Source organism: Pseudophryne corroboree, chromosome 4 (genome assembly GCF_028390025.1).
Source record: "Pseudophryne corroboree isolate aPseCor3 chromosome 4, aPseCor3.hap2, whole genome shotgun sequence".
Taxonomy (NCBI): domain Eukaryota; kingdom Metazoa; phylum Chordata; class Amphibia; order Anura; family Myobatrachidae; genus Pseudophryne; species Pseudophryne corroboree.
The window spans coordinates 55,901,680-55,922,268 of record NC_086447.1 but is presented as its reverse complement, the minus strand read 5'-3'; the positions used below and the strand labels follow the sequence as shown (position 1 = coordinate 55,922,268).

The 20,589-nt window shown below is 49.4% G+C and overlaps 1 protein-coding gene across 4 annotated transcripts in view; it reads right to left on the bottom strand.

The window, feature by feature from the left end:
* The window catches only part of EFR3B (EFR3 homolog B), a 305,942-nt gene that overhangs the window by 31,675 nt on the left and 253,678 nt on the right, over positions 1-20,589 (bottom strand). For all 4 annotated transcript variants that reach the window (XM_063915063.1, XM_063915062.1, XM_063915065.1 and 1 more), the window contains 8 exons: positions 13,814-13,925; positions 12,764-12,815; positions 11,079-11,251; positions 10,256-10,331; positions 5,894-6,055; positions 2,327-2,458; positions 1,721-1,788; positions 462-589 (listed from right to left, as the gene is read on the bottom strand). In XM_063915063.1, coding sequence (XP_063771133.1) covers positions 462-589; positions 1,721-1,788; positions 2,327-2,458; positions 5,894-6,055; positions 10,256-10,331; positions 11,079-11,251; positions 12,764-12,815; positions 13,814-13,925 — 903 coding nt within the window. The remainder of the gene's footprint in view (positions 1-461; positions 590-1,720; positions 1,789-2,326; positions 2,459-5,893; positions 6,056-10,255; positions 10,332-11,078; positions 11,252-12,763; positions 12,816-13,813; positions 13,926-20,589) is intronic.

The window sequence follows — 20,589 nt, the reverse complement described above, 5'->3', positions numbered from 1 at the left end:
CTCTTACCCACCTGTGAGCTGGGGAACATATGGCATAAGGCAGCACTCTTACCCACCTGTGAGCTGGGGAACGTATGGCATAAGGCAGCACTCTTACCCACCTGTGAGCTGGGGAACGTATGGTACAAGGCAGCACTCTTACCCACATGTGAGCTGGGGAACGTATGGCATAAGGCAGCACTCTTACCCACCTGTGAGCTGGGGAACATATGGCATAAGGCAGCACTCTTACCCACCTGTGAGCTGGGGAACGTATGGCATAAGGCAGCACTCTTACCCACATGTGAGCTGGGGAACGTATGGCATAAGGCAGCACTCTTACCCACCTGTGAGCTGGGGAACGTATGGCATAAGGCAGCACTCTTACCCACCTGTGAGCTGGGGAACGTATGGTACAAGGCAGCACTCTTACCCACATGTAAGCTGGAGAACGTATGGCATAAGGCAGCACTCTTACCCACCTGTGAGCTGGGGAACATACGGCGTGCTCAGCCTGTCCGAGTTATAACCGCTGCCCCCGAGCACTTCGCTGACTTTGCTCTGCAGGAACAGCACCTCAGTCTCGATCTGATCCACATTCTTTGACCACCTGTGTGACAGTGGAAAGGAGCGGTTACATTGCAATGCACAACAGAGAGCCGGAATACGCGTGCAATGGATCGGGAGGGCTTCTATCACACACGGAAAGGTTCTGATGGCTCCGTAATGCCGTGAGACGCAGTTTCCGCACTGTCTGCTTTGGGGATAGGAATACCCTAGATATCAGGCTAGGCGGAATGCCTGAGTGCCGCCTCTCCACACCATGCAGCAGTGAGACTGGGGGGAGTGCAGCCCATAAGGAGACAATCCCTCTGAACTCTTTCGTCTGCCGTAGGTGACTTTTGTGCAATGTGACTGGGGGCCTGAATAAGCCCCATCTACGTATTTTACTCTGACTCAGACCTGTAGTTCTTAGTGGGAGACAGACAGACCGACCAGAGCCCCCGGCTACTGAGACTTTGCAACGGAGACCGTGTCCTACATTGCAGTACTCAGTATTGATTTTATATGGGGAACGCAGCATCGCACAGAGTCTTAAGCGATGCGCAAGAATAATGATACAACACAGGGAACGATCCATTAGAAGAGGAGGAGGAGGAAGGAGGGAAGAGGAGGAGGAGGACGGAGCCATCTCTGCTCTTGAGATTTGAAAACCTAAGTGGCGCAACGGCAGACAAAGAGCGCGAGTGGGAAGGAGCCTAAGTGCATTCAGACATTAGTGTGGTGGAGTATGAGAAGTGGATGGGAGATGAGTCATTGTTTATCGGGTTCCTAAAGCCACCATTGTCCATCACTGACATGTATGTTCTCTCCCGGTACACGGGCTATTGTTCTGACCTCTGAATGTGAGCTCACGGTACAGTAAAACAAAGGGCCGATGTAAACAATAAAAATGCAGAATGAAATAATAATCTGAAGCCCTTGTCGCTACACAAAGGAGGCGGAACAATTATTAATGAGGACTGAACGAATGAATGGACGGACGGCTGAATGTTGGTTGTGACCCCAATATGGCCGACTCCACTGTGTGAGGTGACAGGCAGACTGTAGTTGTCTCCGAGGGGACAGCTCATGGAGGAAGGGGGAAGTAAAGGCAATCCGCAACCACTGACTGATTTCACACCGAGGGAAGTCTTTACACGGTAGAGGTTAAAGTACAGTAACCATTAGGCCTTCTCACCTGGGCTTCTCCTGGAAGACGTCCTCCGGGAGTAAATACGAAGCCTCTTTCTTCCTCATCTCTATCACCTAGCATGGGAGAGACAGAGCGCAGAGTCACACACAGCTCACACGTATTCGCATATTTGTCACGCTGGATTAGTAGGAGAAAATTCCGGCTCCAGGACAGACAGGGGTCCTTAAATCCATGTAATTAACCCCTCCCGAACATATGCCTATAACATGATAGGAGCTGATTAGCTGGTACTTTATCTCTCTCTCCAAGCTTTGATATCTCTCCCGCATGTTCCACTGTCTCTCCAGAAGAATTGCACTGTATGCCAACTGCTGCAGTGCCCAAAACTGCTCGTGTGATACCAGCCTGATAGAATGCTTCAATGGCTTTAATTAAAGGTACACAACATCTAAAACAAGCCACGGAACCATGACACCACTGGGGCGTATTCTGAATATTCAGCCCACAACATGGCTATTTCCACAGTGGGTACACTTTAAAAGAGGGAGGCTAGAAGTTATATAATCCTGTGTAAACGGGTCACATACTGTATAAGAGTCCTCAGACAGGTCGCACCGTAGCGCTTAATCTATAGACAGTGGAAGAACTGACCTCGTGGATGTGTTGGCAGAAGGCAGGCACCGTGGTGAGCTGGCTGATCAGGTTCAGGTAGGCGGCGCAGAGCGCGTGTAGGGCACACCGACTGTACGCGGGCAGATTGTCCTCGTTACTCAGAGACAGGTCCTGGAAATAAATGCATCTGTGAAACACAATCAGGGCTATATGTACTAAGCAGGAGGCTGGAAAAATTAGCGTACATTTCACAAATGCCCGACTATAAGCTGTGCCAAAGTGCCAAGATAACAAAAAAGTCATAATATTGATTGGAGAAAGCATTGCAGATAAACACCACTACCAGACGGCTGGGAATGATCACAAGCTGTAGTAATGATTTTATGAAAAAGCAGTTCATCCAAAAATAATTTTCTACTGGCGCCTGTTGGTGTTTTGTGCACTTATCTGCGGATCCCTGTGTGTGCATTAATGTGCTAGCTCAGAGTAACTGGATAGGCCAGACTCAGTACATATCCCATGACCCTATACACAAAGGTTCCGCTGAACTAGACTTAGGGACAGATGCAACTATGCTCCGCCGGAACCTGGCGCTGTGCACTTGCAGGTATTTAGTGGAGAGGGGGCCTTGCTGCTATTAGCTTGCATCTCTATGGGGAGCGAGCACAGGAGGACGAGGTACCCTGCCCGGATCTCTATGGGGAGCGCAAACAGGTGGACGAGGTACCCTGCCCGGACCTCTATGGGGAGCAAGCACAGATGGCCGAGGTACCCTGCCCGGATCTCTATGGGGAGCGCACACAGGTGGACGAGGTACCCTGCCCGGATCTCTATGAGGAGCGCACACAGGTGGACGAGGTACCCTGCCCAGATCTCTATGAGGAGCGCACACAAGTGGACGAGGTACCCTGCCCGGACCTCTATGGGGAGCAAGCACAGATGGCCGAGGTACCCTGCCCGGATCTCTATGGGGAGCGCAAACAGGTGGACGAGGTACCCTGCCCAGATCTCTATGGGGAGCAAGCACAGATGGCCGAGGTACCCTGCCCGGATCTCTATGGGGAGCGCAAACAGGTGGACGAGGTACTCTGCCCGGATCTCTGTGGGGAGCAAGCACAGATGGACGAGGTGCCCTGCCCAGATCTCTATGGGGAGCAGGCACACAGGCGGACGAGGTACCCTGCCCGGCCCTCTATGGGGAGCGAGCACAGGCGGACGAGGTACCCTGCCCGGATCTCTATGGGGAGTGAGCACAGGCGGATGAGGTACCCTGCCCAGATCTCTATGGGGAGTGAGCACAGGCGGATGAGGTACCCTGCCCGGATCTCCATGGGGAGTGAGCACACAGGCGGACGAGGTACCCTGCCCAGATCTCTATGGGGAGCAAGCACACAGGCGGACGAGGTACCCTGCCCGGATCTCTATGGGGAGTGAGAACAGGCGGATGAGGTACCCTGCCCGGACCTCTATGGGGAGCAAGCACAGATGGACGAGGTGCCCTGCCCAGATCTCTATGGGGAGCGAGCACAGGCGGACGAGGTACCCTGCCCAGATCTCTATGAGGAGCGCACACAGGTGGACGAGGTACCCTGCCCGGATCTCTATGGGGAGCGAGCACAGGCGGACGAGGTACCCTGCCTGGATCTCTATGAGGAGCGCACACAGGTGGACGAGGTACCCTGCCCGGCCCGGCCCTCTATGGGGAGCGAGCACAGGCGGACGAGGTACCCTGCCCGGATCTCTATGGGGAGCGAGCACAGGCGGATGAGGTACCCTGCCCGGATCTCTATGGGGAGCGAGCACAGGCGGACGAGGTACCCTGCCCAGATCTCTATGGGGAGCAGGCACACAGGCGGACGAGGTACCCTGCCCAGATCTCTATGAGGAGCGCACACAGGTGGACGAGGTACCCTGCCCAGATCTCTATGGGGAGCAGGCACACAGGCGGACGAGGTACCCTGCCCAGATCTCTATGAGGAGCGCACACAGGTGGACGAGGTACCCTGCCCAGATCTCTATGGGGAGCAGGCACACAGGCGGACGAGGTACCCTGCCCAGATCTCTATGAGGAGCGCACACAGGTGGACGAGGTACCCTGCCCGGATCTCTATGGGGAGTGAGCACAGGCGGACGAGGTACCCTGCCCGGATCTCTATGGGGAGTGAGCACACAGGCGGATGAGGTACCCTGCCCGGATCTCTATGAGGAGCGAGCACACAGGCGGACGAGGTACCCCGCCCGGATCTCTATGGGGAGCGAGCACAGGCGGACGAGGTACCCTGCCCGGATCTCTATGGGGAGTGAGCACACAGGTGGACGAGGTACCCTGCCCGGATCTCTATGGGGAGCGGGCATGCCCAGGTCTCTATGGGGAGCGCGCACAGATGGGCGAGGTACATTGCCCGGGTCTCTACGGGGAGTGGGTACGCCCGGATCTCTATGGGGAGCGAGCACAGGCGGACGAGGTACCCTTCCCAGATCTCTATGGGGAGCAGGCACACAGGCGGACGAGGTACCCTGCCCAGATCTCTATGAGGAGCGCACACAGGTGGACGAGGTACCCTGCCCGGATCTCTATGGGGAGCGAGCACAGGCGGACGAGGTACCCTGCCCAGATCTCTATGAGGAGCGCACACAGGTGGACGAGGTACCCTGCCCGGATCTCTATGAGGAGCGCACACAGGTGGACGAGGTACCCTGCCCGGATCTCTATGGGGAGCGGGCATGCCCGGGTCTCTATGGGGAGCGCGCACAGATGGGCGAGGTACATTGCCCGGGTCACTACGGGGAGTGGGTACGCCCGGATCTCTATGGGGAGCGGGCACAGACGGACGAGGTACCCTTCCCAGATCTCTATGGGGAGCGGGCACAGACGGACGAGGTACCCTGCCCGGATCTCTATGGGGAGCGAGCACAGGCGGATGAGGTACCCTGCCCGGATCTCTATGGGGAGTGAGCACACAGGCAGATGAGGTACCCTGCCCGGATCTCTATGAGGAGCGCACACAGGTGGACGAGGTGCCCTGCCCGGATCTCTATGGGGAGCGGGCATGCCTGGGTCTCTATGGGGAGCGCGCACAGATGGGCGAGGTACATTGCCCGGGTCTCTACGGGGAGTGGGTACGCCCGGATCTCTATGGGGAGCGGGCACAGACGGACGAGGTACCCTTCCTAGATCTCTATGGGGAGCGGGCACAGACGGGCGAGGTACCCTGCCCAGATCTCTATGGGGAGCGCACACAGGTGGACGAGGTACCCTGCCCGGATCTCTATGGGGAGCGCACACAGGTGGACGAGGTACCCTGCCCGGGTCTCTACGGGGAGTGGGTACGCCCGGATCTCTATGGGGAGCGGGCACAGACGGACGAGGTACCCTTCCCAGATCTCTATGGGGAGCGGGCACAGAGGGGCGAGGTACCCTGCCCACATAACCCATGTTATAGTAGCTATTGAGGTTCTGATGGAAGATCACCACTAACTGAACCCGCAAGAAACAGCCATAGCACTGTATTATTCTGCCCCCTTGTTCCACTAGAACTGAATTAATCAGAATTTGATCATTTGTCCCCATAACTTGCACCACTGTTGTAGGGTTACCACAGTTACCTGCACTGCTAGTACCAGACGGATTAGGTCCACCACCACCTCCTCATTGGCCAGCTCGATGCTAATCATCACCAGCAGGGCGTAGACGGCTTCATAGTGAGCCTGGACGTTGCCGGGATCGTTGCAGCTCAGGTAGATGTGACGATACAGCTGCTGAGAATGCTGGGAATACAACAGCAAAGCATTGTGGGACAGACGCCACAGAATCGCACAGCAACACAGTTATTATAATTATTATACACAGTGAGACTTAGTACAGCTAGAGACAGCTGAAATGTCCAATGGTTACAGTAAAGTCTATAAATAAAAGTTCACATAATGCAGAATTATCACACATCTGTATTGTATTTGCTTTTTACAATCTAATTCTCTACAAGCATCGATGAGGGTCACTAGGTGACTGCATTTCTATTCAAATGTGCAATACATATCAGCAACCAATTAGATTTTGGCTTTCATCTGTCAGATGTTGAAAACCAACGCCTGACTGGATGCAATGGTTTAGAGCAAGGTATGTACCTATAAGCAATGTTAGTAAATAGGCTGTGACTGTTTTCCCTTCTGTCATGGTGGGATGTTGGCCAGCTCTATTCTACAGCACATATTAATAAGGCGCCACCTGCAGGATAGAAGAAGTAGTGCACTACTTGGAGCTACACGAGTGTAAGACACACCAGCTGTTGTTTGCATCGCTGCCAATGTTGTAATATAATTTCCAGGGTTACTTTGTGGCAGGGCCGCTGCCTCTCAGCCCATTGTGCGAGGCACCATACCTCCCTGCATTTGAACTTTGCTATTCGGGGACCACGACAGCCTGCCCCCAAAAAGCGACTGTGCCACTGCAGTAACATCTCCTCCCCTCGCCTGCACTGGTCATATGGACAAACCTCCCTACAATCCCCAGCAATCAGGACAAAAGTGCCGACTGTCAGGAGAGTCCCCTAGATCCAGGACTGTCATGCCTACATCAGGGTAGTGGGGAGATGTGTCATATTATGGACCTCGGGCAATGTATTATTATATTATATGGTGGCTGAACATGGTAATACAGTTTTGCTTGTATTTTAAAAGACTGTTCTTCAACTGATACTAACGTTATAAAGCTCAGCAAGTACAGGTAATGACGGGGAGATGTATCAAACCTTGGAGAGAGATAAAGTGAAGAGAGATAAAGTATCAGCCAATCAGCTCTTACCTGTCATTTTTTTAAAACACAGCCTGAAACATGGCAGTTAGGAGCTGATTGGTTGGTACTTTATCTCTCTCCACTTAATCTCTCTCCAAGGTTTGATACATCTCCCCCTGAGAGTTTAAATCAAAAGTGTAATGACAATGGGGGTCATTCCGAGTTGATCGCTAGCTGCCGTTGTTCGCAGCGCAGCGATCAGGCTAAAAATCGGCATTGCTGCGCATGCGCTGCACAGGCGTTCGCACTTCTGCAAAGCGAAAATACACTCCCCCGTGGGCGGTGACTATGCGTTTACACGGCTGCTAAAAACTGCTAGCGAGCGATCAACTCGGAATGACCCCCAATGTGAGAAGGGAAAAGCTCTTGTTTGTGCTAACACTATACACAGAGCTCTGTCCTGTATATTATATATGAATCTAGCTATGTGCTAATAGCGCTGTAATGTAATAAATCACCATATGTACAATACAGTAACTCCCCATACATACAATAGAGTAACTCCCCATACATACAATACAGTGACTCCAAATACGTACAATACAGTGACGCCCCAGAAATACAATACAGTAACTCCCCATACATACAATACAGTAACTCCCCATACGTACAATACAGTAACGCCCCATACGTACAATACAGTAACGCCCCATACGTACAATACAGAAGCTCCCCATACGTACAATACAGTAACTCCCCATACGTACAATACAGTAACGCCCCAAACGTACAATACAGTAACTCCCCATACGTACAATACAGTAACTCCCCATACGTACAATACAGTAACTCCCCATACGTACAATAGAGTAACTCCCCATACGTACAATAGAGTAACTCCCCATACATACAATACAGTAACTCCAAATACGTATAATACAGTAACGCCCCGTACATACAATACAGTAACTCCCCATACGTACAATACAGTAACTCCCCATACGTACAATACAGTAACGCCCCATACATACAATACAGTAACTCCCCATACGTACAATACAGTAACGCCCCATACATACAATACAGTAACTCCCCATACGTACAATACAGTAACTCCCCATACATACAATACAGTAACTCCCCATACGTACAATACAGTAATGCCCCATACATACAATACAGTAACTCCCCATACGTACAATACAGTAACGCCCCAGAAATACAATACAGTAACTCCCCATACGTACAATACAGTAACTCCCCATACATACAATACACTAACTCCCCATACGTACAATACAGTAACTCCCCATACATACAATACAGTAACTCCCCATACGTACAATACAGTAACGCCCCAAACGTACAATACAGTAACTCCCCATACGTACAATACAGTAACTCCCCATACGTACAATACAGTAACTCCCCATACGTACAATAGAGTAACTCCCCATACATACAATACAGTAACTCCAAATACGTATAATACAGTAACGCCCCGTACATACAATACAGTAACTCCCCATACGTACAATACAGTAACTCCCCATACATACAATACAGTAACTCCCCATACGTACAATACAGTAACGCCCCATACATACAATACAGTAACTCCCCATACGTACAATACAGTAACGCCCCATACATACAATACAGTAACTCCCCATACGTACAATACAGTAACTCCCCATACATACAATACAGTAACTCCCCATACGTACAATACAGTAATGCCCCATACATACAATACAGTAACTCCCCATACGTACAATACAGTAACGCCCCAGAAATACAATACAGTAACTCCCCATACGTACAATACAGTAACTCCCCATACATACGATACACTAACTCCCCATACGTACAATACAGTAACTCCCCATACATACAATACAGTAACTCCCCATACGTACAATACAGTAATGCCCCATACGTACAATACAGTAACTCCCCATATGTACAATACAGTAACGCCCCAGAAATACAATACAGTAACTCCCCATACGTACAATACAGTAACTCCCCATACATACAATACACTAACTCCCCATACGTACAATACAGTAACTCTTCATACATACAATACAGTAACTCCCCATACGTATAATACAGTAACTCCCCATACGTACAATACAGTAACTCCCCATACGTACAATACAGTAACTCCCCATACGTACAATACAGTAACTCCCCATACATATAATACAGTAACGCCCCATACGTACAATACAGTAACTCCCCATACGTACAATACAGTAACTCCCCATACGTACAATACAGTATCTCCCCATACGTACAATACAGTAACTCCCCATACATACAATACAGTAACTCCCCATACGTACAATACAGTATCTCCCCATACGTACAATACAGCAACTCCCCATACATACAACACAGTAACTCCCCATACGTACAATACAGTATCTCCCCATACGTACGATACAGTAACTCCCCATACGTACAATACAGCAACTCCCCATACATACAATACAGTAAATCAGCATATGTACAATACAGTAACCCGCCATACATACGATACAGTAACTCCTCATACGTACAATACAGCAACTCCCCATACATACAATACAGTAAATCAGCATATGTACAATACAGTAACTCCCCATACATCCGATACAGTAACTCCTCATACGTACAATACAGTAACTCCTCATACATACAATATTGTAAATCAGCATACGTACAATAGAGTAACGCCCCATACATACGATACAGTAACGCCCCATACATACGATACAGTAACACCCCATACATACGATACAGAAACTCCCCATACATACAATACAGTAACGCCCCATACGTACAACACAGTAACTCCCCATACATACAATACAGTAACTCCCCACATACAATACAGTAACTCCCCATACGTACAATACAGTAACTCCCCTTACATAAAATATTGTAAATCAGCATACGTACAATACAGTGTCTCCCCATACATACAAGACAGTAACTCCCCATACGTACAATACAGTAACTCCCCATACATACAATACAGTAACTCTCCATACATAAAATACAGTAAATCAGCACATGTACAATACAGTAACTCCCCATAGTACAATACAGTAACTCCCCATACGTACAATACAGTAAATCAGCATACGTACAATACAGTAACTCCCTATACGTACAATACAGTAACTCCCCATACATAAAATACTGTAAATCAGCATACGTACAATACAGTAACTCCCCACACGTACCTTTTTCATGAAGAGGGTGTCCTGCCTAGAACACTTGTCCACCTTGAGCCTCAGGACGGCGATATCAGGAATAGTACTAGGATGACATAACACAATGGTGGCTCTCAGTACTCTGTATGCACAGCGCAATCCCCGCACAGTACCCCTCTATGTAGCGGCAGCTCAGGTCTGAATATCAGGGCAGGAGATTGGTGCTCCGCCCCAAAGACAATACATTACAGCGAGATGAAGCACTCCTGCTACGGGGAGTACCACCATTTCTCTCTTTGTTAGTTACTTCTAATATCTGATTGGTCAGTAGACCATAGAGGTAGTGTAGTGGCTGAACACGATCCTCCTCTTTGATAAGGAGCCAGCATTGGGTATGATGGAAGAAGGTGATACAACTCCTATCACTGAGAATACTATACTGATAATTAGGGTTATTTTGTAGAGAAAAGTGCTATCTAAATATAATTACTAGTAATTGGACCTGGCACAGGCCGGGTCACCTCCTGCTCCTTTCCTATGTATTCCATTCTGGTCCAGAGTAGACGACGTGGAATCTCAGTAAGGATGTAGAGCAGGCCTGGCCAACCTGTGGCTCTCCAGCTGTTGTAAAACTACAAGTCCCATCATGCTTTGCCACAGTTTTGCTATTAAGGGATGCTAAAACTGTGGCAAGGCATGCTGGGATGTGTAGTTTCAAAACATCTGGAGAGCCACAGGTTGGCCAGGCCTGATGTAGAGGGCACCTCCATATCCTTACTGAGATTCATTAGGGACAGAGGCCACCCTAAGGAACCAGTGGTTAGGTGTGACCATGGCCTGCCCGGTGACATACCTTATAGGTGAGAACTTGTGCCTGTTCCCATGGCGATCTATCAACGAGACGAGAATCTCCAGGACAAAGAGTCGGATCTCAGCATCTTCCATCAGGATGGGAGAAAGCAGCGGGTCAAGGAAGGAGCTGGGTAAGGCCGTCAGCATATTGGTGCACTGAAACCCCAGGGACACCTACCAACGCGATATAAGGGGGGGTCACTAATAACGAGGAGGTGATGTTATGCAGATGGAGGCAGATGTTCGATGTGCTATCATGAATGACACATACACGGTATACAAACATAAGAGACACTAGACAATGGAGAATAGTCTATGCTGGGGGATTATCTGCTAACAGTGTGCAGTAACCCATAGCAACCAGTCCACTCTGATTATTTAATAGTTTAGTGTGAACAATCATCCATAATACATGGTAGAATCAGTGTATAAAACAGAGCCGCCGTAATCCGTGCCGACGCTACCAACAAAAAAACACAAATACGCACTAAAATCAATATTATTAAAAATGTGCCTGTATATAGCATTGCGGCTTGCATTTAAAACAAGTGAATTTTGTACTACAATAAAAAAAAAACCATTCCCCAAAGACCATAAATAATATTAAAGGCAAACATTGCCACACCTAAAGCCCACCTCAAGTGGAGAGAGATAAAGTACCAGCCAATCAGCTCCTCACTGACAATTTTCTATTTTCTAGCACAGCCTGTAACATGGCAGTGACGAGCTGATTGGCTGGTAATTTGGGTCAAGTTTACCAAGCCTTGTAGAGAGATAAAGTGGAGAGATAAAGTACTAACCAACAAGCTCCTGTGATTTTTTTTTTAAATACAGCATTTTGAAGCTGATTGGTTAGTACTTTAGCTCTCTCCAAGATTTGGTAAAGTTCCCCCATAGGGGGTCATTCCGAGTTTTTGTTAAATGCGCATGGTACGCAGAGCGCATGCGCTTAGTTATTTAACTAAAAACTTAGCAGTTTTGCTGTTGTTCGTGCGGCGCTTTTCAGTCGCACTGCTGATCGGTGAGTGACTGACAGGAAAGGGGCGTTTCTGGGTGGTAACTGAGCGTTTTCCGGGAGTGTGCTAAAAAACGCAGGCGTGTCAGGCTGAAACGCAGGAGTGTCTGGAGAAACGGGGGAGTGGCTGGCCGAACGCAGGGCGTGTTTGTGACGTCAAACCAGGAACTAAACGGACCGAGGTGATCGCAATCTAGGAGTAGGTCTGGAGCTACTCAGAAACTGCAGGGAATTATTTAGTAGCAATTCTGCTAATCTTTCGTTCGCTAATCTGCTATGCTAAGATACACTCCCAGAGGGCGGCGGCCTAGCGTGTGCAATGCTGCTAAAAGCAGCAAGCGAGCGAACAACTCGAAATGACCACCATAGTCTCCAGCATTATCCAACTCTTCTATCTGATGTAAGGGCGCAGAGTACGCAGCTGGATTCTGTATTTGCTTCCAAATTAATACCCCTTTCACATCGCACAAATAACCCGGCACAGCTAATTCTATAAACCCCATAACAGTAAAATGACTAAATAGCAACTAAACCGAGTTATTTATGGTTCAGGTATAAGAATATACAGATTGGCATAATTCTTTTCCCATCCTTTACAGATGACAGTGTTCCAACCAACAGCTTTACAACAGAAGAATATAATCTATGCGGGAAAGTGTGAAACGCGTTACCTGGAGCAGAGACTTCAGCAGCATTATCTGGATCAGACGGTTCCTGATTTCTCTGCAATATCAAGCACAAAGGGCCTGGTTACTTTGCTGCAAAATGCCAGAATAAAAAGCAAGAGCCGCGGCGACAATATCTGTCTGCAGGACCGCCGGAGGCAATATCTGCAGGACCACTGGACTTAGGGGGTAATTCAGAGTTGATCGCAGCACCAAGTTTGTTAGCAATTGAGCAAAACCATGTTCACTGCAGGGGGGGGGGGGGGGGAGGCAGATGTAACATGTGCAGAGAGAGTTAGATTTGGGTGGGTTATTTTGTTTCTGTGCAGGGTAAATACTGCCTGCTTTATTTTTACACTGCAACTTAGATTTCAGTTTGAACACACCCCACCCAAATCTAACTCTCTCTGCACATGTTACATCTGCCCCCCCCCCCCCCCCCCCCTGCAGTGCACATGGTTTTGCCCATTAGAGAACAAATTTCCTGCTGCGATCAGATCTGAATTAGGCCCTTAGAGTACAAGGTGATCCAGCATTTTACAAAATACACGTATACAAAAGTAAAATATCCAACACTATAACAGGAGTTACGATATTTGCCATTAAGCGGTTCTTTCGTGAAAGGTCTTAAATTGAACAGTTAAATAACGATTCTCTTTGCAAGTGATGATACTGACTGTGACGAGCCCATCTGGAAAATGCAGCCATTTAAGCTCAGGCACATAATTATTTGAGCATTTGTTAATAAGCACCTCGTATGCAAACTGTGCACACCACAAACAAAATGAAATCCAGTACATGCCGCAGACTGAACCGCAAACAACTGTAGCCCATCAAATGCATTGAATCTGACTTATCATGTGGATCTGGCTCGTCATCTTTGAACATGGGCAATCTTGCACAGGAGCATTGAACACGTCCGGTAAATCAGCGGTGAAGGACGGCAGATACGGCCTCTGAATCTGCTGGGGACCTGGGCCCCGTGTTTGGCTGCAAATGTGCGAAGGTGAGGGGTACGCCATACACCTGCATACAGCGGTCATGGGGCAGCCTTACCCTGATCTGCCGGGCTCTATAGGGTGATGCATTGACGGGAGAGGCACCTTCCCCATTATAAAAAGCATAACTTCGGACCTCTGATAAGTGGGCAGCGTGCTGGCGAATGATCCTGGAAAACAAGACATGACCGGAATTCAGCACGAATGACAGAACTACATTACCATATATGCTGGCGACAGACAGCAAACGTGATCCCTTCCTGTGGGTTGCAGCACATTTCCCACGGATGCTCTGACAGTTGTAGAACAGGCAGATTATAGCTCACTGTATACAGTAGGCATGTCCAAACTGCGGCCCTCCAGCTGTTGTTAAAACTACATATCCCAGCATGCCCTGACACAGTTTTGCTGTTCAGAGAATGCTAAAGCTGTGTCAGGGCATACTGGGATGTGTAGTTTTTCAACAGCTGGAGGGCCGCAGTTTGGACATGCCTGGTATACAGGGATGGACCCAATCAGTCTGCTGCCTGAGACAGAGCATGCAATCTCTGACTGAGGTCATAGTTATAGGGACTGTAAGCTCTCTGAAGCAGGACGTCAAGCCTAATATTTGTATTTCCCAATGCACTAGTTACCTCCAGAGCGCTAAGAGGAAAAATAAGAATTTACTCACCGGTAATTCTATTTCTCGTAGTCCGTAGTGGATGCTGGGAACTCCGTAAGGACCATGGGGAATAGCGGGCTCTGAAGGAGACTGGGCACTCTAAGAAAGAATTAGGACTACCTGGTGTGCACTGGCTCCTCCCTCTATGCCCCTCCTCCAGACCTCAGTTAGGGAAACTGTGCCCGGAAGAGCTGACACAATAAGGAAAGGATTTGGAATCCCGGGTAAGACTCATACCAGCCACACCAATCACACCGTACAACTCGTGATACTATACCCAGTTAACAGTATGAACAACAACTGAGCCTCTCGAATAGATGGCTCAAAACAATAACCCTTTAGTTAGGCAATAACTATATACAAGTATTGCAGACAATCCGCACTTGGGATGGGCGCCCAGCATCCACTACGGACTACGAGAAATAGAATTACCGGTGAGTAAATTCTTATTTTCTCTGACGTCCTAGTGGATGCTGGGAACTCCGTAAGGACCATGGGGATTATACCAAAGCTCCCAAACGGGCGGGAGAGTGCGGATGACTCTGCAGCACCGAATGAGCAAACTCAAGGTCCTCCTCAGCCAGGGTATCAAACTTGTAGAATTTTGCAAAAGTGTTTGAACCCGACCAAGTAGCAGCTCGGCAAAGTTGTAAAGCCGAGACCACTCGGGCAGCCGCCCAAGAAGAGCCCACCTTCCTCGTGGAATGGGCTTTTACAGATTTAGGATGCGGCAGTCCAGCCGCCGAATGTGCAAGTAGAATCGTGCTACAGATCCAGCGAGCAATAGTCTGCTTTGAAGCAGGAGCACCCAGCTTGTTGGGTGCATACAGGATAAATAGCGAGTCAGTTTTTCTGACTCTAGCCGTCCTGGAAACATATATTTTCAGGGCCCTGACTACGTCCAGCAACTTGGAATCCTCCAAGTCTCGAGTACCCGCAGGCACCACAATAGGTTGGTTCATATGAAAAGCTGATACCACCTTAGGAAGGAATTGGGAACGAGTCCTCAATTCCGCCCTATCCATATGAAAAATCAGATAAGGGCTTTTACATGACAAAGCCGCCAATTCTGATACATGCCTGGCCGACGCCAAGGCCAACACCTTCCACGTGAGGTACTTTATCTCCACGGTTTTAAGTGGCTCAAACCAATGCGACTTTAGGAAATCCAACACCACGTTGAGATCCCAAGGTGCCACTGGGGGCACAAAAGGGGGCTGAATATGCAGCACTCCCTTTACAAAAGTCTGAACTTCAGGCAGTGAAGCCAGTTCTTTTTGGAAGAAAATCGACAGAGCCGAAATCTGGACCTTAATGGAACCCAATTTTAGGCCCATAGTCACCCCTGACTGTAGGAAGTGCAGAAATCGACCTAGCTGAAATTCCTCCGTTGGGGCCTTCCTGGCCTCACACCAAGCAACATATTTCCGCCATATGCGGTGATAATGTTTTGCGGTCACATCTTTCCTAGCTTTAATCAGTGTAGGAATGACTTCCTCCGGAATGCCCTTTTCTTTTAGGATCCGGTGTTCAACCGCCATGCCGTCAAACGCAGCCGCGGTAAGTCTTGGAACAGACAGGGCCCCTGCTGCAGCAGGTCCTGTCTGAGCGGCAGAGGCCATGGGTCCTCTGAGATAATTTCTTGAAGTTCTGGGTACCAAGCTCTTCTTGGCCAATCCGGAACCACGAGTATAGTTCTTACTCCTCTCCTTCTTATTATTCTCAGTACCTTGGGTATTAGAGGCAGAGGAGGGAACACATAAACCGACTGGTACACCCACGGTGTCACTAGAGCGTCCACAGCTATCGCCTAAGGGTCCCTTGACCTGGCGCAATATCTTTATAGTTTTTTGTTGAGGCGGGACGCCATCATGTCCACCTGTGGCCTTTCCCAACGGTTTACAATCATTTTGAAGACTTCTGGATGAAGTCCTCACTCTCCCGGGTGGAGGTCGTGTCTGCTGAGGAAGTCTGCTTCCCAGTTGTCCACTCCCGGAATGAACACTGCTGACAGTGCTATCACGTGATTTTCCGCCCATCGGAGAATCCTTGTGGCTTCTGCCATCGCCAACCTGCTTCTTGTGCCGCCCTGTCGGTTTACATGGGCTACCGCCGTGATGTTGTCTGACTGGATCAGCACCGGCTGGTGTTGAAGCAGGGGTCTTGCCTGACTTAGGGCATTGTAAATGGCCCTTAGTTCCAGAATATTTATGTATAGGGAAGTCTCCTGGCTTGACCATAGTCCTTGGAAGTTTCTTCCCTGTGTGACTACCCCCCAGCCTCGAAGGCTGGCATCCGTGGTCACCAGGACCCAGTCCTGTATGCCAAATCTGCGGCCCTCTAGAAGATGAGCACTCTGCAGCCACCACAGCAGAGACACCCTGGTCCTTGGAGACAGGGTTATCAGCCGATGCATCTGAAGATGCGATCCGGACCATTTGTCCAACAGATCCCACTGAAAGATCCTTGCATGGAACCTGCCAAATGGAATTGCTTCGTAGGAAGCTATCATCTTTCCCAGGACTCGCGTGCAGTGATGCACCGACACCTGTTTTGGTTTCAGGAGGTCTCTGACTAGAGATGACAACTCCTTGGCTTTCTCCTCCGGGAGAAACACTTTTTTCTGGTCTGTGTCCAGAACCATCCCCAGGAACAGTAGACGCGTTGTAGGAACCAGCTGCGACTTTGGAATATTCAGAATCCAGCCGTGCTGTTGTAGCACTTCCCGAGATAGTGCTACGCCGACCAACAACTGCTCCCTGGACCTCGCCTTTATAAGGAGATCGTCCAAGTACGGGATAATTAAAACTCCCTTTTTCCGAAGGAGTATCATCATTTCGGCCATTACCTTGGTAAATACCCTCGGTGCCGTGGACAGACCAAACGGCAACGTCTGGAATTGGTAATGACAGTCCTGTACCACAAATCTGAGGTACTCCTGGTGAGGAGAGTAAATGGGGACATGCAGGTAAGCATCCTTGATGTCCAGTGATACCATGTAATCCCCTTCGTCCAGGCTTGCAATAACCCCCCTGAGCGATTCCATTTTGAACTTGAACCTTCTTATATAAGTGTTCAAGAATTTTAAATTTAAAATGGGTCTCACCGAACCGTCCGGTTTCGGTACCACAAACATTGTGGAATAGTAACCCCGTCCTTGTTGAAGGAGGGGTACCTTGATTATCACCTGCATAGAATACAGCTTGTGAATCGCCTCCAGCACTGCCTCCCTGTCTGGGGGAGCTGTTGGCAAGGCTGATTTGAGGAAACGGCGAGGGGGAGACGTCTCGAATTCCAGCATGTACCCCTGAGATACCACTTGTAGAATCCAGGGATCCACCCGTGAGCGAGCCCACTGGTCGCTGAAGTTCCGGAGACGGGCCCCCACCGCACCTGGCTCCGCCTGTGGAGCCCCAGCGTCATGCGGTGGACTTAGAGGAAGCGGGAGAGGACTTTTGTTCTTGGGAAGTGGCTGTATGGTGCAGCTTTTTCCCTCTACCTCTGGGCAGAAAGGACGCGCCTTTAACCCGCTTGCCTTTCTGGGGCCGAAAGGACTGTACCTGATAATACGGTGCTTTCTTTGGCTGTGAGGGAACATGGGGTAAAAATGTCGACTTCCCAGCTGTTGCTGTGGAAACGAGGTCCGAGAGACCGTCCCCAAACAGTTCCTCACCTTTGTAAGGCAAAACCTCCATGTGCCTTTTAGAATCTGCATCACCTGTCCACTGCCGAGTCCACAATCCTCTCCTGGCAGAAATGGACATTGCATTAATTCTAGATGCCAGCCGGCAAATATCCCTCTGTGCATCTCTCATGTATAAGACTGCGTCTTTAATATGCTCTACGGTTAGCAATATAGTGTCCCTGTCTAGGGTATCAATGTTTTCCGACAGGGAATCTGACCACGCAGCTGCAGCACTGCACATCCATGCTGAAGCAATAGCCGGTCTCAGTATAATACCTGAGTGTGTATATACAGACTTCAGGATAGCCTCCTGCTTTCTATCCGCAGGCTCCTTTAAGGCGGCCGTATCCTGAGACGGTAGTGCCACCTTTTTTGACAAGCGTGTGAGCGCTTTATCCACCCTAGGGGATGTCTCCCAACGTATCCTGTCCTCTGGCGGGAAAGGGTACGCCATTAGCAACTTTTTAGAAATCACTAATTTCTTATCGGGGGAAGCCCACGCTTCTTCACACACTTCATTCAACTCATCAGATGGGGGAAAAAACCATTGGTTGCTTTTTCTCCCCAAACATAATACCCTTTTTTGTGGTACCTGGGTTAATGTCAGAAATGTGCAACACATTTTTCATTGCCGTAATCATGTAACGGGTGGCTCTGTTGGAATGTACACTAGTCTCATCGTCGTCGACACTGGAGTCAGTATCCGTGTCGACATCTGTGTCAGCCATCTGAGGTAGCGGGCGTTTTTGAGCCCCTGATGGCTTTTGAGACGCCTGGGCAGGCACGGGCTGAGAAGCCGGCTGTCCCACATCTGCTATGTCGTCAAACCTTTTATGTAAGGAGTTGACACTGTCGCGTAATTCCTTCCACATATCCATCCACTCAGGTGTCGACCCCGCAGGGGGTGACATCACATTTATCGGCACCTGCTCCGCCTCCACATAAGCCTCCTCATCAAACATGTCGACACAGCCGTACCGACACACCGCACACACACAGGGAATGCTCTGACTGAGGACAGGACCCCACAAAGTCCTTTGGGGAGACAGAGAGAGAGTATGCCAGCACACACCACAGCGCTATATAATGCAGGGAGTTACACTACACAAGTGATTTACCCTATAGCCGCTATATATATAGTATTTGCGCCTAAATTTAGTGCCCCCCCTCTCTTTTTTACCATATTGAGCCTGGAAACTGCAGGGGAGAGCCTGGGGAGCGTCCTTCCAGCGGAGCTGTGAGAGGAAATGGCGCCAGTGTGCTGAGGGAGTTAGCCCCGCCCCTTTTTCGGCTGACTTCTCCCACTCTTATAATAATAATGTGGCAGGGGTATTTTACACATATATAGCTTCTTAGGCTATATTATGTGTGATTTGCCACTTTAAGGTACTCTAATTGCTGCCCAGGGCGCCCCCCCCAGCGCCCTGCACCCATCAGTGACCGGAGTATGTGGTGTGCACAGGGAGCAATGGCGCACAGCTGCAGTGCTGTGCGCTACCTTAATGAAGACCGGAGTCTTCAGCTGCCGATTTCCGTGAAGATCTTCATGCTTCTGGCTCTGCAAGGGGGACGGCGGCGCGGCTCCGGGACCGGACGACCGAAGCTGGGCCTGTGTTCGATCCCTCTGGAGCTAATGGTGTCCAGTAGCCTAGAAGCCCAAGCTAGCTTCAAGCAGGTAGGTTCGCTTCTCTCCCCTAAGTCCCTCGTTGCAGTGAGTCTGTTGCCAGCAGATCTCACTGAAAATAAAAAACCTAATAAATACTTTCTTTACTAGAAGCTCAGGAGAGCCCCTAGTGTGCAACCAGCTCGAGCCGGGCACAGATTCTAACTGAGGTCTGGAGGAGGGGCATAGAGGGAGGAGCCAGTGCACACCAGGTAGTCCTAATTCTTTCTTAGAGTGCCCAGTCTCCTTCGGAGCCCGCTATTCCCCATGGTCCTTACGGAGTTCCCAGCATCCACTAGGACGTCAGAGAAATATAGATTTACCTCTATCTATCGAGACAGCAAATGTCCTCATTGTCCATCACATCCTGACACTTTGTACACCGATACTGTCTCTAGGTCACGGAGATTGTAATCACCTTCTATGTGTGTACCGACCGTGAAAGGTTCACAATGACCTTAGTATACAGCTGCAAGTCCTGTGCTGCCCTCTGCTGGTCACATTATATAGATCAGTTGAAAGGTTCTTGGGCCTAGGCCCTCATTCAGAGTTGTTCGCTCGTTGCCGACTTTCTCTATTTTGCGATTAGTCGCTTACTGCGCATGCGCAATGTTCGCAGAGCGCATGCGCTTAGTTATTTTACTCAACAGTTAGGTATTTTACTCACGGCATTACGAGGAATTTTCTTCGTTCTGGTGATCGGAGTGTGTTTGACAGGAAGTGGGTGTTTCTGGGCGGAAACTGGCCGTTTTATGGGTGTGTGTGAAAAAACGCTGCCGTTTCTGGAAAAAACGCGGGAGTGGCTGGAGAAACGGGGGAGTG